The sequence below is a fragment of the Cervus canadensis genome, chromosome 20 (genome assembly GCF_019320065.1).
Source record: "Cervus canadensis isolate Bull #8, Minnesota chromosome 20, ASM1932006v1, whole genome shotgun sequence".
NCBI classification, from domain to species: domain Eukaryota; kingdom Metazoa; phylum Chordata; class Mammalia; order Artiodactyla; family Cervidae; genus Cervus; species Cervus canadensis.
In genome coordinates, this window is record NC_057405.1 from 55,198,961 (window position 1) to 55,225,369 (window position 26,409).

The 26,409-nt window shown below is 38.9% G+C and overlaps 1 protein-coding gene across 1 annotated transcript in view; it reads left to right on the plus strand.

Moving 5' to 3' along the window:
* The window catches only part of CRYBG1 (crystallin beta-gamma domain containing 1), a 224,479-nt gene that overhangs the window by 80,374 nt on the left and 117,696 nt on the right, over nt 1-26,409 (plus strand). Inside the window, exon 2 of the mRNA XM_043438949.1 lies at nt 17,464-17,602. Coding sequence (XP_043294884.1) covers nt 17,464-17,602 — 139 coding nt within the window. The remainder of the gene's footprint in view (nt 1-17,463; nt 17,603-26,409) is intronic.

Genomic DNA, 26,409 nt, shown 5'->3' on the forward strand with positions numbered 1-26,409 from the left:
TAAAACTTTATTTACAAAAACAGGCAGTGGACCCAATGTGGCCTGCAGACCATAATTTGCCAACCCCTGATCTAAAAGAAAACTATAGAATACTAAATCAGGTTTTATCCAGGATCAGTGTGAAAGCAAACCTTCACCAGTTTCATTTTGTGGGTGTGCTGACTTGTTCTATAAAATGTGTGTAAATAACAAAAAAGAGCAGGAGGAACAAAAAGATACAGAGCCCTGGAAAATGAAATCAGAATACTCTTTGGTTATTGGCACAATGTTCCCTTTGAAGAAGAAGAAATGATTTTTGGAATTATGTACAGAAGGAAATAAAACAAAATCATCCTCTTGTCAAGTTCTCTGCTCTCCTGGCCCTCACCTCAGTCTAGCTGCCACCACTGCACACACACCTTTCGATAATTACTTTCTAATTCCCTGACAAACTCAAAACAGATGCTAATTGCCTTAAACAGAGTGAGGTTTTAAAAACAAATGGTGTCTTGGAAACTATCCAAGAAAAAAAATTGACTCTCCTGAGATAGCTGACAGTCACTTGGGGTATTCCAAAATTTAGGTTAGGAATTACTGGCCAAGGCAACTGGGAAAAAGAAATTGAGACTGGCAGGTAAAATCTGCACATTAATATTTGATCAGAGTATGTAAAAAGGTCTGTCTCATCATTTGGGTTTTACCTTCTGTTACTGCCACTCAAAGTTGTTATTTAAACTTCCCTGATGAGGCTATTAGGAGTTTTAAAACTTTTTAAATTAAATATTTTCTCATGATAAGAGAGTGTATGACAACATGGAAAATACAGTAAGAACATACATTATTTATCCAAGTATCCAGAGCACTAAAGATTTAGTGTATGCTGTTTCCATGTGTTCTTGGATATTTAACACAGTTTTATTCTACTTTTCAACTACCATAAAGTTACAAGCTTTACTCCATGCCTTAAAGAATAAATGGCTTTCTATAATATGGATGTTCCATAAGTTATTTAATCATTACCCAAATTGGTTGAGTTGTTTGCAAATTTTATTATAAATAACACTGCCATAATATCTTGGTTAAAAAAAAATTGAATACTTATTTGATTATTTCCTTATAAATCTTTCCTAGAAGTAGAATCACAGGGTACAGGTATACTATCATTTTAAAGTCTCTTGATAAATACTAATAAATTCCTTGTTAAACAGCTGTGGCAATTAATATGCCCCCTAGTAGTATGTGGGTCTCCTGGTGGCTCAGATGCAATGCAGGAAACCCAGATTCAATCCCTGAGTCAGGAAGATCCCCTGGGGAAGAGAGTGGCTATCCACTCCAGTATTGTCTGGAAAATTCCATGGATGGAGGAGCCTGGTGGGCTACAGTCCATGGGGTCTCAAAGAGTCAGACAGGACTGAGCAACTAACACTTTCCCTTTTAATTTTAAAATTGTATCTATTGATTACTAGTGAATTTGGGGAAATACCTTAACAATTTCTTCCTTTGAAAATCATTTATTTCCCTTGCCCATTTTACCAGGTTTGTTAATATAATACAATTTTATATAATTTGTATGATTTCTTTGTCTAGTATGACTCTTAACCAATTGTTGGATGTTTGGGTTGCAAATATTTTCTTGGCTTATTATTATCTTTCAGTTTTAAAAAATATGGGAAAATTTAAAATGTTGGCACAGTAAAATTACCAATATTTTTCTCTTTTATTTCTTCCATTTCATTTAATCTTAGGAAGTTGCTTTCCATCCTGTGTTATCTTCTAACATGCCATATAATGGCCTTCTAATCTTTGTGATTTGATGTTTTTACATTTAATTCTTTCGCCTGGCACTAACTTTGCTAAATGTTGTAACTTCGCTAGGATTTAAAGGAGCTGGTGGTATAGAGAGATACAGTGGTATTTACTAGAGATTCTCTCTTGGTATACCTGTTGTTCTTGATTTTATTTCAGGCTTCCTGATTACTCGAGGCAACCTGTTTCATCTCGGGACTTTTGGTGTCTTTCAAATGCTCTGGAAGGCAAAGTGCGTGTGTCCTTTTCATTTCTCTTTCCTCTCTTCCTAAGGCTTAGTAAAAATCCTCCACTCAGACTAGCCCAGGCTCACATCTCCACAGAGGAGGCTGCATGCCAAGCTTTATTTAAAAGGAACTCCGATGGCCCAGTTCCCTATAAATGTCTTCTCCTCTGAATTATTATCTTGCCAGGAGCACCTTTTATTTCATCACTTTGCATTAAGCCTTGCCTTCATCCAGAAATCATCTTAAAAATACATGTTCACCACAGTGGAGTGGCACAGTGTTTTAGCAGCCATCACATATTACCACAACCTTGCTGGCTTTAGAACAACAGAAGTTTATTCTGTCACAGTTCTGGAGGCTAGAAGTCTGAAAACAAGGTGTTGGCAGGGCCATCCTCCCATGAATGCTCCAAAGAAGATCCTTCCTTGCCTCCCAGCTTCTGGTTATTGCCAGAAATTCCTAGTGTCCTTGGCTAGCAGCTGCATCTCTCCATTTCTGCCTCCAGCATCACATGGCCTTCTTCCCTCTGGATCTGTGTGTTTGCGTTTGTGTATCCAGATTTCTCTCTTATTATAAGGGTCCACCTGAGGATAGTATGATTTCATCTTGATTTAACTAATTGCACCTGGAAAGACCCTGTGTCAAATAAGGTCATGTTCTGAGGTTCTAGGTGAACGTGAATTTGGAGAGACACTATTCGTCCCAGTACACATAGTGAACAAATAGTTCTTTTATGTTAGTTTTACTAGATCACTTTTCTATTTAACAGTTGGTGTGGAACCATAGGAAAAACCCTGGGATCTGTAGTAAGGACACAAAGGGAGAAAATGCAGGGAGAGCTGAAGGGGAGGGAAAAGGACAGTATGATTCCATTCCTTTGTCCTTGGCAAGTTCTATAGCCAGATGAATGGTAAACCTATATGTGTTTCGTTTTCTCAGTAACTTGCTTACATTTTAATTGGGGAATCCAAGCATTTAGTTAGGTTGATCAGTATCTTCCTTTTCTATTAGTGACATATATAAACTGTTTGATAGAGAAGTGAAAGAAGAAAATGAGTAATCCTTTAGAATGATTGATTCATGTCAAATCTTTTATGTTTTCAAAAATTTGAAAGTAATCAATGATTTTCTCATACTTGAAGTCTAGTGATTTGAGTTGTAACTACTAAATTTGGTAAGAGGAGAAAAATACTTCGACTGTTTCCTAAAAGGGGGAACCTTATGATTCTGTTAATTTAAAGGGAAAAAAGAATGATGGATTGGAAATTAATTTTGCTACGAAAGTTAGTTTGATTCTTTTAGTGAAAAGCAATTGCTAAAGCTGATGAAATGCCAATAGCCCTTTTCATCCATTTAAAACAATATGAAATTGCCAAATGAAAATTTTTAATAAAATTTAATATCTACTGTTTGTTTTTATAACTTGCTCATTTTTTGGAAGCATTTTAAGACCCACTATTACCTGATTTCTGAAAAACAAGTTTATTTCCTTTTTGAAGGATTGGCAATATTTTTTTTAACATTTTTGTTACAGAAGCAATAGGACGATGTTTTTAAGGAAGAAAATGAAGGTAGTTCTTCCTTTCTGTTATTCTGTCCCTGATCTCACAGCCAAACAGTGAGACAGTTCCTCACTTCACCTTGAGTGCAGAAGTAAAGCTCTCCTGTGTACACAGAGCATATTGACTCACAAGTCCTCATTATACTTGATGAGATAACACTCCCTAATTTAAAACCCTATTAGGCAAAATAAATATTTTCTTGGGACAGAATGCTTTGTGGTTTAATGACTCAACTTTCTCTCAGTGCTGGAAACCTGGGTTCTTAGTCAGTGCCACAAGAAAAAACTTGTTTTATATCCATCCCTGACTTTTTTTTAAAAGGCATTTATTTTATACCCATTGAGTTCAGGTTATAGGGTAGAAGAAAGTACTTTTTAACTCCCCAAAAGCCTATAATGGAATTGAGAAATGACATGTGTTCCCAGAAAACCTAATTGAACACTTAACAAATAATACTAGGTCGAACCATATGAAGTTGGCATATCTGACTTGTTTAGACCCACACAAATGATACTTCACAGTGTTAGGCCCTCAGCTGTGTCCAACTCTTTGCCACCCCAGGGGCCTGGCCCACTCATATTCCGTGGGATTTCCCAGGCAAGAATACTGGCATGGGTAGCCATTCCTTTCTCCAGGGGATCTTCCCAATCCAGGGATGAAACCTGGGTCTCCTGTATTCTTTACCATCTCAGCCACCAGGGAAGCCTTGATACTTCATCATGTCAAAACCAGTTGCTGTCACTCACCTGGATTTTCCACGTCCTTCGGTCCTCTGTGTTGAAGCTGTTGTGCACAGAAGCCTGTCTGGAGCCTCGGACCTCAGTGCTTAACCCGGGCGACGTGGGGGCCCTGTGTCTTCCCTCAGAGATCTGTGCACGGCTGTGTCCCTCTTTTCTTCTGCCCTCTGCTGTCTCTTCTCAGCCTTTTATTTCCACACAGGAGGATTTTCTTTCCTCCTAAGCATCACCTCACCTTACTTTGAATACTTTCCTCTCTTCCTCTTTCTTGCTAGTTTTGGCCAAGGAAGGTCTCTCCCTGTTCTCCACTCCTCTTTATTTTTTTTCTTTCCATTCTTTGTGTCTCCTTTGTTTCCGCTACAAATCATGATCATGCAGTGGATGGTTATAAAGCCCAGGAATAAAGCTAGTGATAGATTTGTCTGAAGGAAAGGGAAAGAAAAAAACCATGAGTTTTGATGTGAAATAATAATGATCTAAATCTGGTGATAACAAAAGCTCTGTAAAGTCACTTTATAATCTCTGAAAACATCTAACCATTATCTCTTTTCAGTTGAATCTGCTTTTTCTCAGTGATCCTTATCCCCAAAAGAGAATAATCTGCACTCAAATAAAAGAAAGACTATTCTTCAGATTGTCTTATTGCTTTTTTGTTCCTTTTTTTTTTTAAACCAATACTGAAACAATTGTGATTCATAATGGCATTCTTTTTTCCTTTTTTTTTGCTATGGCATACTTGCTTCCCTGATGGCTCAGACGGTAAAGAATCTTTCTTTTCTTTTCTTTCTTTCTTTTTTTTTTTTTTTGGTAAAGAATCTTTCTGCAATGCAGTAGACCTGAGTTTGATCCCGGGTTGGGAAGATCCCCTGAAGAAGGGAATGGCAACCCACTCCAGTATTCTTGTCTGGAGAATTCCACAGATGGAGAAGCCTGACCGGCTACAGTCCATGGGGTCACAACTGAGCAACTAACACTATTTCAGCTACATGAAATTGACTTTTAGGGTTTATTTGGTAATCAAACCACCACTTACAATGTTGTATTTAAGAATAAATCATTTTTATTGTTAAAAAAAAAAACTTTGGAACGCAACCCTCTGGTAAATTAGGATTTACTTTAGTATAAACTGAATAGCTAAGAGATGAGGAAACACAAGTTTCATCACAATCAGTCACATGCTGGAGTAAATGACTTCTGTAATTAAGTTTAATAGAAATTGATCACCAAAGATTACAAAGAGGGAAGGGAAAAGAATTAACAGGCAGCCCAAGCAAAGACATATAAACAGTGAAGCAAGGTGTACCTAAGGGAAATGCAGATTTCCCTGACCATGACTGATAGAGTGAGTTTGGGGAAAGGAGAGGGGCTTAGGGTAGCATTGGAGAACTCCTCAGGTGGGAAATAGGGAGATTGTTACTAGGACCTCTATAAGAACAATTTATTAAGCTAAATGGAGAGTAGGGACCCAGTGACAGTCTGTTCTTGCCTCCTCTGCATGAGAGATTTTCATTCATGATGGCTGAGATGACCAATATTAGTCTGTCCTCAGATCCGGCCTCCCGTCCACTTCAGTCAGCACATCCTGTATTCCTGATGTGTTGGTTATGTGTTTTACATTATTACTTCTTGTTAGAGGTGATTTCTAATTAGAGTTTTCTTTTGTAACATTATCACAAGTTGAAGACACTAATTGAACTCATTCATTAAGTTAATGATGACAGTTCTAGTCACTGCCAAAGGCTGTGTCTAGGAGGCCCTTGTGGCATTTACCCACCTGATGCAGATGGAGAAAGCTGAAGATGTAATTCAGACAATTATGAACAAATTATTATGCATGTTACATTCATCATCAAACAACTGCCAGGTATTTGGAAGTCCAGTAAGTCGAACATGATGAAATTGACAGTTATGAAAATTAAATGTAGATGCTAACCTCCATAAGAATTGTCTTGAAAAAGTAAAAAAGATATATAGAAACTCATCCTCATATTTTAAAATATTTTTTTAGTTTCACATTATCAAAGGCCATTTACTACAAGCACCGGATTGTGTGGTGGAATGTTTTAATGTCTTACGAGTAACATTTACAGACTCAATTCTCACTTCTAGTTTTATGAGGCTTACGGATCATCATATAGCAAGAACATATCGATTAGAGCCTTTAAATCTCTGAACTACAGCTGTGAGAATTTTGAGAGCATCTGATTTGTAAGAAAAATTAGTATTTGTGAGTTCAGGAAGTACAGTAAATGCTAAACATTTTAGGTGCAAGGAACAAATTACACAACTTCTCCAACTTTATTGCTTCTAAAAATGCTACAAAGTAATAATGTTTACAGCTATGCAGGTATTATCTAAGCTCTAGATTGACAAAGGTAATTCTCTGAGTGCCTGAAAGAACTAACTAAGGCAGGGAAGCTCAGTGCCAGATTCTTTAGGGACCCCAGAGTTTCATAAACTCTGGCTAATTGTGCTTGGCACCGGAGTCGTTTTGGTCTAGTGAGCTAAGTGGGGCAAAGGTGAACAAAGGAAGCAGATGATGCATAGTAAAGATGCTATAAAGTTGACTTCAAGGTGTGTGACATCACATAGACTTGTGGAAAATAACAGTAGACATGCTAGACCAGCCTAGAAAGGAAGAGGTGCTTTTGAACCAAAGCTTTACATTGACATTATTTGAAACAGTCATAAATAGCAACAGGCTCGGCAAGCAGCTCTTGTAGTTATGAGTCAAACCATCTTTGCAAAATGGGGCTTTGTATTCTCTCACCCAGGAAGCCCTTACTAAATGTCTGTGATGTGACAGATGTTGTCAGATGCTGTGACAGAAACAGAGGGAGTTAGTCATATGAACCCAAAAAGGACTTACTGTCTGAGGTGAGAGAGAGTCATCCATGATTATGGTAAAGTTAAAATATAGTAAAATTGCCTATAACATGGGGTGTGTAGGGAAGCTATGTTTGAAGACATGAACTGGGTCCAGAAGATGGAAGAGCTTGAACACTAAACTGTGGAGTTAAAACTCTACTGTACACAATGCTGAACTGTCTAATGCTTTTCAAACACAAATGTACACCCAGGAAGATGAATCTATTTGTAACATTAGAATGGGTTGGAGGATGCAGGAGAGACCGGATAGCAAAGAATAGCTGTAAAACTCTCTAAATTGAAGAGGTAATGAAGTTAGGAACTAGGATGGTGGTAGTTAGAATAGACAAGGGTAGATGGACATCATACTGGTGAGGTGAAAGTATGTTCCATGTATTTATAACTACTGCCCCATCACTTCTTCCTCCAAGGCTTATAGTAGTTTATCTTCAGTTAACAATGTAAATAAGGGAGGATAAGAAAACTAAAGGGATAGTAGTGTCATAAGCCAGAGAGATAATTACTTTACAGATTGTATATTCAAAAAGTTCTGTATAATTCTATATAATTACTAACATTTATTCATGATCAGGTATATAGTCCACATTGTCAGAAAGACAACTGGTGAGGAACAGAAAAGGTCTTTTTTACATTTAAGAAAGAGAGAAATCTTCCCTTTCAGTCACTATAGAGAGAACATTAAATAAGATGGTAGCTCACACCCTTCTCAGTTTTCCGGCAATTTGTCTAACGAAGTGGTCCATGCGGTTGCATCTTTAGTGTCTCTCAAAGCAAGCTCAGGTATGATGACAAAGCACCCCTCACCAGTGATTGGAGGTTGAATGATGGGAGCAGAAGAGCTCAGGGTTGACTCCCAAGAGCTGTCCCTGGTGATGTGGGGCTTCGTTTTCTGCTCTTGTACACAGAACCGTATTCTGCCAAGTTTCCTGCTCCTTGCCTGCTCCATGGTTATATAATCACCATTAGCTTTGTTTTGTGTTACAAAAGATAGCAATTTAAAATTCTCTAGCATTATGTATTTGTTGTTTATGAGCTTTGCAAAGTCATGAATCTGTCTTTGGGGATTATACATGCCATCAAAAGAAGACCTACATTTTCTCTGCCATTAGATTATAGGATTTGACAGCCTTAGAAGAAAAATGCCAGCAACCAAGAAACTTTTTTCTATTTTGACAGCTAAAAACTAACCTTATTCAACTTGAACATTGTAAAGAGATGTGGGGGAAAAGGCCAGGATTTTTAGCAACTCTGAGTGAAAGTGAGAGTTGCTCAGTCATGTCCGGCTCTTTGTGACACCATGGACTATATAGTCCATGGAATTCACCAGGCCAGAATACTGGAATAGGTAGCCGTTCCCTTCTCAAGGGGATCTTCCCAACCCAGGGATTGAACCCAGGTCTCTCACACTGCAGGCGAGTTCTATACCAGCTGAGCTACCAGGAAGCCCTCAGCGACTCTAAGCGAGATCATGTGCAGTCATTAATGAAACACAAGACTTGTGATAAACCTAAGCCTTTCCTTGAGACCCAGACCAAGGTCTTCAGTTCCTCGGGGCTTAGGGCAGTGATTCCTGGATGGTTTTGGTCCCTGGTCCTCTGTTCTTGCTCAGATTGAGACTCTTCTTTCCTCTGGAACCAATACTAATAAAGCCAAACTTGACTGAGCTCAACCTGGTTCCAGGGGCGGGAGTGAGGGAGGGGGGTGCTTCACAATTTGTTAGTCATGGGAAGTGATCACAAATGACAAAAACTGACAAATTATCTATTGGTCCTGAGACAGCTTGGTTAAATTTCACAAACTCTGCAGCACCCAAAGCCTAGATTTCACAACATGGAATTATAAGGGCAAAAGTCCCCAGGCTCTGTTGGAGAGAAAGTGATCTGCATTCCCAGTGGTCAGATATGAGGCGAACTTGGACAAATATGAGGGGGACTCTCCCACACAGCACATTGGGAGATCGCTCCCAGCTTCCTAGCCACCGTTTAGAACATCTAGTTTAGTGACACACACGGCACTGGGGTTTCATGGCCACTGATTGTTTTTTTTTTTTTGGTTGTTTATAGTTGGGTTTATATTCTATTTCAGAAATGATAACTGAAAAATGGTTTGTTTTATGGAAATAATGAGCTATAGAAAAATGTTCTATTATTTGTTAGTGGAATTTGCCAGTTTGCTTGGCAGTGCATTACAATAAATATCTTTCTTGCTTTAAAAATAAAAAATCAAGGGGCCCAGAAAGTTAGAAACAATAGAGACCAGCCAAACCAGGGAGCTTTGTTGTTGTTGTTTGGTCGCGATGTTATATTCAACTCTTTGCGACCTCATGGACTGTGGCCCACTAGGCTCCTCTGCCCATGGGATTTTGCAGGCAAGAATACTAGAGTGGGTTGCCATTTTCTTCTCCAGGGGTTCTTCCTGACCAGGGATCGAACCTGCACCCCCTGAGTCTCCTGCATCGGCAGGCAGATTCTTTACCACTGAGTTACCAGGTATGCCCCCAGAGAGTTTTTACAAAAATACTACTAAAAAAGATGATAAAATTGAAACTCTTGTGCAACCACTAGATGGCAGCACTTCTGCGTTAAAAGCTATTACCATTTGCTGACACAAAATACTTTGATAAATGATGTAGTATTTTTTATATGTCTTAAACTATAAGGGTGTTTGGATTTTCAAAATGTGGATAAGCATAGAGATTTTATTCATTTATCCATCCAACTGAGGATTTGTGACCATAAAACTCATCTGTAGAGAATTTGAAATCAGCCTCTAAACTGGCAGTTAAATAGGTTCTTTACCCTCAACTCTGCCAATAATTAGTCCTATGACTGTGAACAATGAATGTCTCTGGTCATCAATGAGCTCTACTGCAAAATGAGGTGGTTGGATCACTAGATTATCTCTGGGGTATCTTTCAATTCAGATATTCTCATTTCTGTATTGTTTTGTAATTGAGCCTGATAAATACGCTAGCTTAAAATACCATCTACATGATGCCTAGAAAGTTATAAGGCAGCAAATGTTAACTGACATTCATAGGCATAATTAAAATAGCTGGTATTTACTGAGCACCTGTTCTGTAGCAGTACTAGACTAAGTGTTTTGTGAGTGTTACCTAAGTTAATTCTCATGACAATCTGATTATAATCCCCATTTTGCAAATGAGGAAACTGAGGCTGCAAGCAGTTAAGCAACTAGCCAAGATCACATGGGTAATGGCTAGGCTGGTATGACTCTGAAATCTGTGTACACATTGCTGTATTTCATGTCTCATTCATGTGAGAAAAATACAAATTTGAATACAACATTGCTTTTGAAAGAAAAACCCATTCTGTAAATCCAAAATCCTTGGTTTTCCAAGGGAAATATATTAGTTTTTTGTTTGTTTTCCGGCAGTGGGATAGATTGGTGTGGTTCTATTGTCACTCTGCCATTAGCTGACTCTTGGTGAGCCTCAGCAGAGAAGCCTAACATCAGTTCCATGCACGTGGCTAAGCAGTGGGCCCAGAGCCCTGCCAGCCTTGTGGTTTCTCAGAGCCAGTGTCACTTCAAATGTGCAATGAGGGACTGCATCAGGTAATCACTAGGGGCCTCTCCAGGCCTTGAATTATCGGAAGGTCTGTCCGTAATCTGATACAGGGCCTCATATTAGCAGGATATGGAAGCTCCCTACCATTCAGCAATTGCAGCAATGAAATAATACTACTACACATTCTACTTAGTGCTGCTTGTTAATAAATTAAAAGTTTCCTCCCTTCCTTTCTGGCCAGCAAACTTATGTAGCCTTATAACCACAGTCTTAATTCAGAGGAGTGGCTCTAATACCTGGTGTTTTCAGCTCTCTTGGCCACACCTTTTGTTGTTCAAGTTACAACTCTGAGGCTTATTAGAACACACCAAGAATTCTTTAAGTAGCCACTGGATGGCAGTAGAGCATCAATTTAGACCCTAGTTGTTCCGTCACTAAGGCGTGTCCAACTCTGTGACTCCACCGACTGCAGCACAGCCAAGCCTCCCTGTCCTTCACCATCTCCCAAAGTCTGCTCAAACTCATGTCCATTGAGTCGGTGATGCCATCCAACCATCTCATCCTCTGTCACTCCTTTTTCTTCCTGCCCTCTATCTTTCCCAGCAGCAGGGTCTTTTCCAAAGAATTGGAGCTTCAGCTTTAGCATCAGTCCTTCCAGAGTCTGGTCTTCAGGGTTGATTCTTTTGAGATTAACTGGTTTGATCTCCTTGCTCTCCAAGGAACTCTCAAAAGTCTTCTCCAGGACCATCGTTCTAAAGTATCAATTCTTTGTTGCTCAGCCTTCTTTATGGTCCAATTCTGACATTCATACCCTAGAAATCTTTTGTGCCTCCTTTGTTTTACGTGCACATTATCTCTGAACCAAGAATTATTAGATAGAGAAGCTCATAATTTGCTTTATATTGGGCTACATATGTTAAAATGCTCAAGGAGCAGCTTGATGGAGCTGACCCGATCAGGAAAACCTGAGGTGGATTTACAGGAAACAAAAGCTAAAGTTTAATGGGCAACTTCAGCACATGGGGCCCTAGTGCTATATATTTTGAAAAAGTAAGATACTTTGTTTTCTTTTTCAAGAAGGCCCCAAAATTATATTCTCCTCAAGCCTCACCAAGTTTGTATTTGCCTGGAAATAACAATAAATAACTTTTAATTTAGGAAAAGGCAAACAATTGTATTATTGCTAATTTTCTACCAACTTAATCTCCAAGAAGAAGCATAGATAGTAGAAAAGTTTTTGTATTCATATATATATAAATAATATGTATAATATATATGTTCTAGAAAACTTATGAATTTTTGCCTAACTAAAAAATTTGTGACATTTGATTCCACTTGTTTGACTTAATATGAATAGAATGCTAGATTTCTAATTTAAAAACTAGATATGCAACAAGCAACAAAGGTTTACTGTATAGCACAGGGAACTATATTCAATATCTTGTAATAACCTGTAATGGAAATAGTTTTTAAAATAATATATGTGTATGTGTAACTGAATCACCTTGCTGTGTACCTGAAACTATAAGTCAACTATACTTTGATAAAATATATATATTAAGGAAAAAACTCCAAGAAAGGAAATATGGCTTTTAAAAGCAAACCAAATAAAAAAGGAACCAAAAATAATGGAATAAGTGGGCTAGTATTCCACTTGTTTATGAGTCTGAGTAAAATAAAGTACTTAACACCAAAACTCCCTTCACTTTGGCAGGATAATACCTGTACTAAAAACAAGAAAGTGCAGATTGCAAATTAGTCAGTTAGTAGATTTTCCTCTGAAAAAACTCCAGACTAGTATGGCAATTGGGAGTTGGGAGGGAGATTTTATTTTGTTTTGTTTTTTAACCCCAGAAATAATGTGCTTAATAAGAGACCAGTAGTGATTATTCAGAAAGGAAGCTCTATTTCCATTTATAAATCTTAGATTTCTCACCAGGGGGCCATACTTAGCCTTTCTTACAACCACCTGCAGCCTACTCATCAGGAGTTAAACTGAAAATATATCCTTTGGAAAAGAAAAATGAACTTTTCGATTGGTCTTTCCGGTTGCGAACACTTGTTAAGATTTCCTCTTAAGCTAGGGGAACTTGAGCCAACTCATTGGAAAAGACCCTGATGCTGGGAAAGTTTGAGGGCAAGAGGAGAAAGGGGCAACAGAGGATGAGATGGTTGGAGGGCATCACTGACTCAATGGACATGAGTTTGAGCAAACTCCCAGAGATAGTGAAGTACAAGGAAGCCTGGCGTGCTGCAGTTCATGGGGTGACAAAGAGTCGGACACGACTTAATGACTGAACAACAGCAAGGGGGACTTACCTATGTCTAGCTTTGTCTGCAACTGTTATTCACGATTAAAATATTTTGTCCACATGATGAGCCCCTGTGTCTACTAGATGTTAATGTCCTGAGGGTTTGGAGTGGGTTTCTTTACCTTTACCTTGTATGATACACGAAAGGAGATATAAAAATGCTTGCTGAAAGAATGAGAGCTAGATATTATTTAAATTACTGTAGCACCCAGGGCCCCCTCCAGCACAATTCTAGGTATTTTATATCTGTGTAATGTTTTGTGAAGGTTGCGTTTCAGGAGACAAACTTGTGTAATACATTTCCTGGGAGTAGAAACTCTGTGCCTGCCACTAGAGAGGAACTAGAAAATGCGTCTGGGGCAAGACGCTCCTAAAGCGGAACTCAGCTTGCAAAACCCTCTGAGCCCACACACCCTGTGGCCTTTCTTTACCTCCCAACTGAGTCCTGGAGCCAACTTCGAATTAGTGGTGCCTGTGACCACGTGGTCAGCAGCCATGCTTGGATCTTGGTTTAAAGGAAAAGAAATTCAGCCAACACCTCATCCCCCTCCTCTCCAAGGGAGATCAGAAGTCACTTGCTGTAGCACAACTCTCTGAAGTTAATGGCTTGGGAATTATGAGTGAAGCAAGGACCTTGCCTGGGCTATATATGAGGGTCATCTCTTTCCTCGGGCCACTGAGGAGCTAAATCTGCCTTCTGAGATCATGACCCCAAGCATATAGATTGACCCTTGGAGAGCAGGCTAAGTCTTGTTAGTCTATCCCCAAGCCAGGAGAGCAAGCAGACTGCCTGGCTTCAACATGCAATGAGGCCAGAATCATGAATGTTTCTGCTTTGGTAACTCAAATTCAACCATGAGTATATCTCAGCTCTACATCTACCAGCAGTGTAGCAAGTGTGGGGGACATGTTACTGGACAGAGGTGGGGTGCTACACACCAACATCTGTCTCCATCCCCCCATTCCCTTCCTCATAGAGCCCCAGCTTGTTCCCGTGCCTGCTCTGCGTGGTGATATCCCTCTGGCTCCAGCATCTGGGGGTAGGTCCTGCAATGGTTTTGGTGTAGACATGAGATATGCAGAGAAGTCTGCTTAGGGGGTTTCTAGGGAAGACTTCCTTCCTTCTGAGAGAGATGTGCAGGAAGAGATCATCTTTTCATCACCTGGAATTATCATGTAACAATACATGATGACCAGAACTGTAGCAGCCACTCAATTCAGCAGCAGTGGAATAAACTGATTAAATGAACTCAGTCCACCTCTCTCGCTTTATATTCAGTGACATATTTGTGTTTGATTAGGCTTCTGTGAGTTGGCATGTCTATTACTTGCAGGCAAAAGAATCCTATACTACAGCCAGGGATTGGATCACAAGAAAAATACATAAAAAGGGCAGCCTTCCTAGCTTTTAATCACACAGTACAGAAGTGTCTAGCAGGAAGAGAGAACTCCATATTGGATCTCTGCCCACCTCCAACAATACACAGCTTAGGAAGCACATGTAGTTCAAGTTTATCACTTCATCTCTAGATTCATTCAATGGGTACATTATTTTTCTCTTCAAAAAGAAAAACTATTAAAAGTGGTAGACTTTCTGTACTTTTCTTTTTACTTTTCCAGTTTATCAGACTTCAATGGTTGGAATCCATTTTCAAGTCTTGTTACCAAGTCTGAGCTCATACTACTCCTAGCACAACAAACAGACCAATAAATTGAGAGACCAGTTGTTGGGGCAGAAATAGTGACTTTATTTGGGAAGCCAGCAGGCTGAGAAGATGTCTCTGTGTCCCAGAGAGCCATCTTGCCTGGGTTTGGATGCTGGTTTCTTTTATAAAAGGAGTGGGGGGTAAGGAGTAAAGTTTAAAAAGGTAATAGTTGTTGCAAATATTTCCTGGTTCCATCCAGACTCTGGAAGAGATGTGTTAATTGCTTCATTCTGGCAGTGATTTATCGGTGGGCCTTGGTGAGGATGTTTCCCGTGAGCTAAATGAGGGTACAGCTCAGGCTTAGAGGGAAGGATTCCAAGATATGGGCCATCACATATAGTTGAAGCTGTAGGCAATCTCCTTTTAGTGATTAACTGTAGCAAAAACAATAGAGAAGGAAATGGCAACCCACTCCAGTATTCTTGCATGGAAAATCCCATGGACAGAGGAGCCTGGCAGGCTGCAGTTCACAGTGTCACGAAGAGTCAGACCCAGCTGAGAACAAAGACAATGGAATACAAAAGTTAAAGTAAAAGAAACAGACCCAGTATGGCGTTAGATTTGGTTTTCTTTGTTACAATCCTAGTGGTCTTCACTTGCTTGCTTCTCTTCTTGGCTCATTTGTGAGCAGAAGAAGCACAAGGGCTGTGATTTAGGGTCAGTGGCCCAGTTAATAAAAATAAATCTTGATGCAAACATACATCTGTGGTAAGTCTTTAACACCTTCTCAATCATAAGATACTTTTCAAATGTTATGTAATTCTTTGAAGCTAGGTGTATTTTTCTATCCCTTTATAAGTGCGATCTATAATTTCTAAGGAGAGATTTTCCTCTAAGGTGAACTTCAGCACTTACTTTCAGAGGGTAGAAATTTTTTTTTTAAGTCCTTACATATGGCATGAACATTGCAGAAAGGAAACTATTCAGAGTGGTTACTTATGCAGAGAGAAATATAATTGGGCTAAAGAAATTAATTTTTATTTCAGTTCCTTTCAATACTGACTGAGTTGTATTTACGATGTACAAAAATTGCTTTTAAACAAAATTGGGAAGGAAGACAAAAAGAAATTGTTGCTGTTGAAATACCTTCACATTTTCTGTAACACAAAGAATAATGTTTTCTAAAACAAAGAGGTACAAGATGGATTATTTTATTTTATTTTTTTTCAAGATGGATTTCTTAAAATCACTCCCATACATTTCTTCCTTGTTGACATTACCCCATTGATTTATACCTCCTCATCTCTTAAAGTGTTAATGCTTTACTCTACTGTTTATCCTTGGTTCATTGTATTGATAGAAATTCCTCAAAGGCTTTTATTTCTTCTGTGAAATATTAAAGGCTTTAATTTTTAGTTCTCTTCATGAGCCTCCTTCTCCTGGTCCAGTATCTTCTTCTCAGTCTTAAGTATATGCTTAAGAAATATATCAACCCTCGTATCAGTTATGATGCTCAACAGCAGGTAACAGAGAACACTCGACTCAAAAAGGCTTAAAGAATTGGACATTTATATGCAACGTAATGAGAACTTCAGAGCTAGGGCAGGTCTAGGATTGGTTAATTCAGCTACTCAACAAAGTACTTGAAGATGCAAATTGCTCTCACATTTCTGCCCTGCTTTCTTCTCCATCTCTTTTCCAAAGGCTAATGCCACTCCTGATCCCAGGACAGCTGTCACATTCATCACATACAGGCATGATACTGGCTTGCAGGGAAGAACTATTACTTTCTGTAAACTGTCTTTTAAGAGAAAGACCTTCTCATGATTCCTTCAACAGATGTCCCTCACATCTAGTGGCCAGAATTGCATCAGATATAGGGTGAAGTACAAACACTGGAAAATCCCATGAATGGAGGAGCCTGGTAGGCTACAGTCCATGCGGTCGCATAGAGTCGGACATGACTGAGCGACTACTTAAGTAAATACAAAGACTTTAAGGATCAGGGAGACCTAAATCAATGTGATGGTATCAGCTAGAGAGATAGGTGTGGGCTTATATCTGAGTCAGTTACTGGTGAGGGGACTCCAGGATTAGACCAATCATGACTGATTACCAGGGCAGGAAGCAACTTCCTCTGAAGCACATGGAAAATAGCTATCTGAACACATCAGGGTTGTTAGCAAAGAAAATGTATGTTGGGGGTGTGACAGTTAGGCTTTGGGTTTGGATAAAGGAAATGGTTTGGGGGTAGGCAACCACCAGCATCTGCTAAAACACTGCCTTTATTGGTTTCCATTCCTTTTAAATCTAATAAATATAATCCTGGGAACAGATTTCTTTGCCTGGCATAGCCTAGATTCTTCCCCTAGCTGGGAGGAATCGGTTTTCACTTTATTTCCAGTGTTCAGAAAACATACAAATGCTTTTTTTCCCCTTAAGAACAATGACAGCTGAGCAACCAAGCAAATATAAAATGAATTTGTATCGCTTCATATCAAAATCTGTCTAGCCATCTAACAATTTACTTACCTATCTGTCTGTCTCCAATTTGTTTTCTGCGTAGGATTTAAAAGAATTCTGTTAGCCACATAGGGAAAATCATCAAAGTTTATTTATAAATGTGCTACGAGAATACCAAGTTATCTACAATTCTGTGTAGGTTTTGAAGAATGATTCATTATTTTGACGGGTTGGAAATATACAGAGGGCAATGTGCCTTTAGTCTCTTGTGTTTTCAGCATTCTTGAGAAGTTGTTGTTTCCACTCTTTACAGAGCCCTGGAGGTAGTGGATGGAGCGCATGTGGCTGGAGAGTATGAAGAATTTACACTGTACTGCGGGGAGTCCCAGTTCTTTCACAGCACCTGTGAGATGCCTGGTGCTTTACCTACAGAGTCTGGAATCTTTAAAAAGGTAATGCTTCATTTCCAATATTTGACTCCCAGGACTAAACACTTAACTGAATTAAAGCAGTGTAAAAGAACACCTCTCTGGTTGAAAAACACATAGTTAAAAAGATCATAGATGGTTAAAAGGTCATTACATATCAAAGCACCATGATAATAAATCAGGATCAAAGGATGAGTTTGAATCTTTGCTCTTTGCTGCCTTCAGAAGTTCTGCCTGGTTGTCATGGGTGTCTTTTGCTGCCTTTTCCCCTTTATATACCTTTAACTCAAAGATATACAAAGTAAAATGACATCAATATTTGGAAACAGTGATTCTTTCCCGTAAAAAGCATTTTATTTACTTACATTTCCTTCCTACTGTAAGGCGTTTAGAGTTGTTACCATTCTATCAGCAGTTACATCTTAATATCTTGATGTTTGCATAGAAAGTTCTAACTTAACTATATTGCTTTAAGATAAGCTTTTAACTGTATTTCTTTAAAAGAAACTTTATATTGCTTTAAAAGTTGAGTTCTAACTTAACTATATTGCTTTAAAAGTTTTCCCCCAGGTGGGAGATAAAAATATATTCTTATTTTTTTTTTTTTAAATATTCTTATTAACTGCATCCTTTTACCCATGAAAGGGCATGACTTCTGCACTTGCCTGAAAGCAACAAGATAAAGTCTTGAGTCATAGTGTGAGAGCTGGTTTAGCTGCTAGATTTTGAAGGCTGTATAATACAGTTCTTGTTACAACTTTTTGGAAGATCACTGAGGGTTAGCAATGAAAGATAGTTCGTCATGAAAGAAATCCTCTCCCCAAAGGAGTTTGTTTTAGTAATGTTGTATATTAAAAGTGAAACAATTACTTAGTGCAAGATGAAAAATTTGGAGATTGGATTTACAACACTGTGAATATATTTAGGACTACTGATGTATTTAGGATTAAATGTATTTAGGACTGCTGAGCTGTATATTTAAAATGGTTAAGATAGTAAATTGTATGTATGTGTATTTTACCACAATGAAAAAGTATTTTAAATATCCTTAGTGATGAAAAGCAGTAAGAAAAAAAAGACATGATGAGATCATAAACTCATATTTTACAGTTTATTAGAAAATGACAAAAGTGGGTAGGGAAATTCAACAAAAAATTATAACTCAAAATAGCATAACTTATCAATGAGTACCAGAAGTATAAAATTAAGTTTTATAAAATAGTGAAATGAAAAAATCAAATTTAACTTAAAAAATTAAATAAACTGGCTTACTATAATTTATATGTACTTTCAAATTGGTTTTACATTTTGTTCTTCTTTCTTTATAAGAAACAGTTTGTGACTGGAAACAAAACCTGATAAATTCAGTCACTGACCATGAGTTTTGAGTTGTTTTCTATATTTGTCCCTTAATAACTTAAAAATAATTCTGCAAGTCTCACGTCATTAAGTATCTCACAGTATTTACTGAAGTCCAGGAAACAGTTGGTGGCAGCATGTAAAGCTGGGCCAAAAGTCACTTCCCTGAGGGGGTGACGGTGAAGGGTCTGTGGCACTTCCTCCCTCGGTCTGCAGTTGAGCAGGAGCCGTGTCTTCTTCACGGTACTCTCAGCCTGTCTAGACATGCTCTCTCGACCCTTGCTTGCTCTCCCAGGATGCAGTCAAGGAGCCCTGGGCACTGGGCAGCCCACCGTGAGGGCTGGCAGGGACAAGGAGGCCAGGCAGAACATCCGGGACAGGCAGACACCTGGGACGAGAAATGGATGAACTGGGCACCCTGTGTAGGAAGGGAGCCAGGGCAGATGGAAGACAGGCAGGAACTCAAAGAAGGGAGCAAGCAGAGGCAAAGTGTCGTTCTGGCTACAGTGTCTCCACGTGTCGCCTGAAATGGGGTCAGCCAGGCACTGCCTGCACGCTCTGCCTGCACCACACCATCCTGCTCAGCGATGGTCAAATGCCCACAACAGGGAGAACAGGCTTCCAGGTCCACTTCTGGATCTGCTGGTTGTCTCTCTCCCTCTCTCTCTCTCTCTCCCCGCCTCCATCATCCCTCATGGGTCTGACTCTGGATCTTTCTCATCTGCGTATTCTATAAGGACTGGAAGAAAAGAAGAGGCATAGTGCTCTCTTGCCTACTGATGGTGTTCTCAGTTTTATGTCTCTTGAGATCATAGCTGAGAGGTGTAACCAGACCATTTTCAGAAGTACAGGACAGCTCCATAACCACCAGTCTGACCAGTATTACTGAGAAACAGAAATTAGCTCCACATAGATTCTGGGTAATTCATACCTACTGGAGTGCCAGGGTGCCTCCCATACCTTTCAAAGGATTCTTCTTAGTTTACTCTCTGCAGGGAGCCTGGTCATTTCTACAGGATTCAGCAGCTTTACTAGGCAATTGTATCAGCATCACCCTTGGTATCTTTCCCAGGCAGAAGGCCATCAGTTCTTCTTAAGATCACTGAGTTGATCTAGCTCTCTAAGTTATATCTATTTATTCAGACAAATGTTTCAGTTTTTTATTTGCACTGAAGTTAAGCCATGTGTCTTCCCCCAAACAATTAAGATTTATTCATTCTCTTTATGTGTTCTGCACACTCTGTTATTGTGTTTGTTTACTTATTGAACATGTTAAAATTCCTTAGACATTCTTTAGAGCTGACAATATTGTATTGAATCCTTCAATTAAAAGAAGATGTTTGTTCTACCTGCTTGTATAAACGGAAATGGATTTTTAAATACTAAGATAATATTGCCTCTCAAACGTGTATATACATCAACTAGGGAAAAGAGTTCATGGGTGCTCAGTCGTGTCCGACTCTTTGCAACCCCATGGACTGTAGCCCACCAGGCTCCTCTGTCCATGGAATTTTCCAGGCAAGAATACTGGAGTGGATTGCCATTTCCTAGGTAAAGGAGCACAACTGCAAATCAAAGCAGAATATTACTAGAATTTAAATGAGAAAAATCACCAAGGATCTTATTTATTTATACAAAACAATTTTTTCCTTTAAACAGCTACATAAAACCTTTAGTCAGCTTTAGAGTAGAAGATATGTTTATGTGAAATATTTATATTTGTAACAGACTTTTCATATGAAAGAAAAGCATAAGAAAGTGGTATTATTAAGTGAAAACATATCATCTATGATAATCATATTGAATAATTCTTTCTTTGCATGTAAGAAAGGATTAACCTTGTGCATTATCTTTTGCTATATTTTTATACTTCTTATATTTACTACTTAATTCATTTGTAAATTAAAATGTCTTAATTCTACTACATAAGTATATTTCTGGGATGTGGAAAGAATAGCTTTTATTTTTATTTTTTAATTATGAAATATAACATTTATGAGAGACTTGGAAAATATAGAATAAGGTTACATATAATGCCACTATATATTACAATTATCTTTTAGAGTAGATGAATTAAGATTTTTAGGTGGAGTTTCAATATCAAGCTCTCAAAAATTAATAGAATGAATATACAGAGAAGTAGAAGGATATAGTAGACCTGAAAAGCACTGTGCATCAATTTAACATAATTAAGATTTATACAATTTTCACACAACAGCCGGATACAAATTCTATTCAAATTTCCAGAGACTATAAACTAGAAGACACTAGAACATATCCAGGGACATAAGACCAGGTGTAAAAATTTGATGGTCTAAAGATATTAAAATCATACAGGGTCTGGGAACACCCTTTATTAATTAAAGCATTTCTTTAAAAAAAATAGAATAAGAATACTGACCAATGTATTGTTAATTAAAATTAGCATCATCAAAAAGGGTGATTACTTTAATGAGAATTTCAGTGATTTCTAGTATGAAAATCTCAATTTTCCTTCAATTCTAATCACTTTCTTTCATCTAGAAAATTTCTCTAATAGTGATAATAAGTGAAATTGTCACATTTTCAATCATTCTGGAGCCAAACTTAAGCAAGTTAGAGGGAATAAACGGGTACATTGTTTGAAAAAACTATTTTTTTTAACCATTTGGATATTTTTATCCTGAACTTATAAAAAAAAAAATTATGAACTTGGGACTTCCCTAGTGGCTCAGATGGTAAACCGTCTGCCTACAATGCAGGAGACCCGGGTTCAATCTCTGGGTCAGGAAGATGATCTGGAGAAGGAAATGGCAACCCACTCCAGTATTCTTGCCTGGAAAATCCCTTGGATGGTGGAACCTGGTAGGCTACAGTTCATGGGGTCACAAAGAGTCGGACACGACTGAGCAACTTCACTTCACTTTCATTCTGAACTTGGATAAAGTCTCTATTTCCCATTGCCTGTGTGTATGCATGTGTATAGTGTGTGCATGTGTACTTTTTAAAAGAAAAAATAAGCCCTGCACCCCCAAACCAAAGTAACTATAATCCATAGAGCAGAAGGAATTTTGCCAAATCAGGGCTGCTTCTCTAGTGGTCACATATGCAGACTTTGCTTCTTGTCTGTGCTTCTCTGCGTCATCATTCAGGAGACATCTGTGAATCTCTCATCTCACTCTTGCGATTGGGATGCTCCCAAATCATCCAAAACAGATATCTGCTTTAGTCTTAAGTACCTCAGAGGTGGTTCTACCACCATCACTTTTGACAGCTTTTTAATCGCCCAGTTAATCTTATAATTGTCAAGGTGGAGTGTTTTCCGGCTTCCAGCCTGGTTATTCTAGTTTAGTCAATAAGGATAACAATTCAGTTGAACAAGCATTTGTTTGGGTAGTAGAGAGCACAGAACATTTCCTGACATGTTCATTTACCATGCTCCTCAGGTAGCTGACCACACTGAGGGGCAAGGTCCCATTTCTCTTCCCAACCCCATCATTTCTCCTGTTTCTCTCTCTCCTTAGCTGTTCTATATGGCCCACTGATTTTCCTCTGGATGCCAAATCTCCAGATTTAACTCATTTCTTAGGCTGGACCAAGTTCAAAATATGAATTACTTAAGAGGCCTCCCACAATGCAGGAGACCCCGGTTCGATTCCTGGGTTGGGAAGATCCGCTGGGTCGGGATGAGCTACCACTCCAGTGTTCTTGGGCTTCCCTTGTGGCTCAGCTGGTAAAGAATCGCCTGCAATGTGGGAGACCTGGGTTTGATCCTGGCTTAGGAAGATCCCCTGGAGAAGGGAAAGGCTACCCACTCCAGTATTCTGGACTGGAGAATTCCATGGACTATATAGTCCACGGGGTCGCAGAGAGTCAGACACAACTGAGCGACCTTCACTTTCACTTTCACACTTTAAGAGGCCTCAGACCTGCCCACCCAGCCCAATCCCCTGGCGCCCAGTGTTGGGTCTTCTCCACTACTGGGCTGGCCGAGGACACAGTGCATGAACACTGGTCACTTGGCTCCTACACTTTGTCTTAGATCACCCAGGTTACTAATCCCACCCAGAACCGTTCTGAAGTTATCCTGCAAGTAAGACCTTTGAAATCCTGAGTTCCAACTCCCTGATGCTAATCCTGAGAATGAGGTATTTACTTACTAAATTAAGTCCTTCCCAAGAGTGACTTCCTTGAAGGACTTATGAGTATCATCTATCCCTTCCAAAACTGCATTTGACACTGCTGGTGGCATTTCATCTTACCTGCATGTGTGATTAGAGACTGCTGGGCCTTGGAACTACCTTGTCCCAGATCTCTGCTTACATAGTCTATCAGATCTTGATGTCATTTTACCCACCCCACCCTGGGACCCTTTCTGTGCTGGTTGCATGGCAGGATTCTTTCTGTGCTCTATAAGTACTATTTTATTTTATTTTATTTTTGCACTTTACTTTTTATTATGCATACAAATATATTTTTACATTAATGTTATACCCTATATTGAATTTTGAATAATGGACTTTTCACTTAATGTTATGTGTTTTTTCCCATATTATTAACAATTTTTGAAAAGCTCATTTTTGCAGTTGCATCCATAATGTGGGTGTCCAATCATATAAGTACTATTTTAAAAGGCTAAATATACTGTTAGGAAGGACTTTCCTGGATGTCCAGTGGTTAAGACTCAACACGTCCAATGCAGGGGGCACAGGTTTGTTCCCTGGTTGGGGAACTAAGATACTGCATGCCATGTGGCCAAAAATACATATATATATAAACAAATAAATACTCTGGTAGCAAAAAGATTCAACATAGAGAGCAATGTGTACAGCATGTTACATTTTGTGTAAAAGGAGAAATGGAATATACATATATATCTTTGTAGATGCATTAAAAAATTATGAAAGGATATGTGAAAACCTAGTGATAATTACTTAATAGAGGCAGGGGGTAAAGAACAGATGGGGATGCAGGTGGGAGAGAGACATCCTACTGTGTTATTTCTCATATTTTGAATTTTGAACCCTTTGAAAAGTATTGCCTATTTAAAATTTTTTGTTGATGGAGGAATGAATAGGTTTGATTTAAGTTAAATTGTGATTAAATGTCATACCTATTTATCCCTCCATCTTCAAAATTTTTTGAATAGGCAATACTTTCAAATGATTCAAAATTCAAAATATGTGATTAAAGGTACATTGAAATGGTTTAGGAATGCATGTGTGATTTTTTATGATTCTCTGATTTGCTGTAAACAGTACCAATCCTGGTTGCATTGCCCAAGGGGATGCCAGGTTGTTCCTAAGTTTCTTATTGCACCATTCTACTGCCTTCACCTACAATCATTCCCATGCCTAGGAAGTCTTTCCACTTGTCTACTTGCAAAATCCTATTCGTCCTTTAAGATCCTGCTCAAACACCTCTTTCTTTGTGATTCCTGCCCTGGAATCACTTACCATGGATGTATCATGAACTCAGCACTTACCATAATGATTTTCAAGTATCTTTCCTTACCAGACTAGGAGGCCCTCAAGGTCAGACTGCATCTGTATGGCTAGAACATTATCTATAAATTTTGCCTGAATGAAATACCATCTGTTCGTAATAAAAGGTAGTAGGAAACAATGCTGTTGCAAATGTGCAGCATTTCAGCTCTAGTTTGGCTGAATTTTTTACCTACGCTTTCAAAGGTAGAGAAGGAAAGTCCACCAAATGTGTGTCTATACGTAGGCAAGCCACGTGTGGGCAGCAGAAAGGCAATGTGACTGTTTCCAGGGCATGACTCCACCTTCCTTCTCCAGTGCTTCGGCTGTGGGGTTGCAAAGATGAAAGTGGATCATGGTGAAGGAGGCAAGGGTATACAATGGAGAAAAGACAACCTCTTTAACAAGTGGTGCTGGGAAAACTGGTCAACCACTTGTAAAAGAATGAAACTAGAACCCTTTCTACACCATCCACAAAAATAAACTCAAAATGGATTAAAGATCTAAATGTAAGACCAGAAACTATAAAATTCCTAGAGGAGAACATAGGCAAAACACTCTCCAACGTAAATCAAAGCAAGATCCTCTATGACCCACCTCCCAAAATATTGGAAATAAAAGCAAAAATAAACAAATGGGACCTAATGAAACTTAAAAGCTTTTGCACAAAAGGGAAACTATAAGCAAGCTGAAAAGACAGCCTTCAGAATGGGAGAAAATAATAGCAAATGAAGCAACAGACAAAGGATTAATCTCAAAAATATACAAGCAACTCCTGCAGCTCAATTCCAGAAAAATAAATGACCCAATCAAAAAATGGGCCAAAGATCTAAACAGACATTTCTCCAAAGAAGACATACAGATGGCTAACAAACACATGAAAAGATGCTCAGCATCACTCATTATCAGAGAAATGCAAATCAAGACCTCAATGAGGTACCATTACACGCCAGTCAGAATGGCTGCTATCCAAAAGTCTACAAGCAATAAATGCTGGAGAGGGTGTGGAGAAAAGGGAACCCTCTTACACTGTTGGTGGGAATGCAAACTAGTACAGCCACTATGGAGAACAGTGTGGAGATTCCTTAAAAAACTGGAAATAGAACTGCCATATGACCCAGCAATCCCACTCCTGGGCATACACACCGAGGAAACCAGATCTGAAAAGAGACACGTGTACCCCAGTGTTCATCGCAGCACTGTTTATAATAGCCAGGATATGGAAGCAACCTGGATGCCCATTCAGCAGACGAATGGATAAGAAAGCTGTGGTACATATACACCATGGAATATTACTCAGCCGTTAAAAAGAATTCATTTGAATCAGTCCTAATGAGATGGATGAAACTGGAGCCCATTATACAGAGTGAAGTAAGCCAGAAAGAAAAACACCAATACAGTACACTAACGCATATGTATGGAATTTAGAAAGATGGTAACAATAACCCTATATGCAAGACCAAAAAAGAGACACAGGTGTATAGAACAGACTTTTGGACTCTATGGGAGAAGGCGAGGGTGGGATGATCTGAGAGAATAGCACTGAAACATGTATATTACCAAGTGTGAAACAGATCGCCAGCCCAGGTTGGATGCATGAGACGGGTGCTCGGGGCTGGTGCACTGGGATGACCCAGAGGGATGGGATGGGGAGGGAGGTGGGAGGGGGGTTCAGGATGGGGAACACATGTAAATCCATGGCTGATTCATGTCAATGTATGGCAAAAACCACTACAATATTGTAAAGTAATTAGCCTCCAACTAATAAAAATAATTGGGAGAGAAAATAAATAAATAAAATCTTCATGATTAAATGGTAAAATTAAAAAAAAAAAACAGTGGATCACTGTGGCATAGGGAATATTTTTTCTCTGAAAAAGCTTGATATTATTGGATGTAGCAAGAGTTGCCTTTTCTGCATACGAAGTTTCACATGTTGGGTCTTCTGTAGGCTGGAGAATGTTGCTTTAGTATCCTAAGATGGTGTTACAAAAGCAGGACATGGTATAC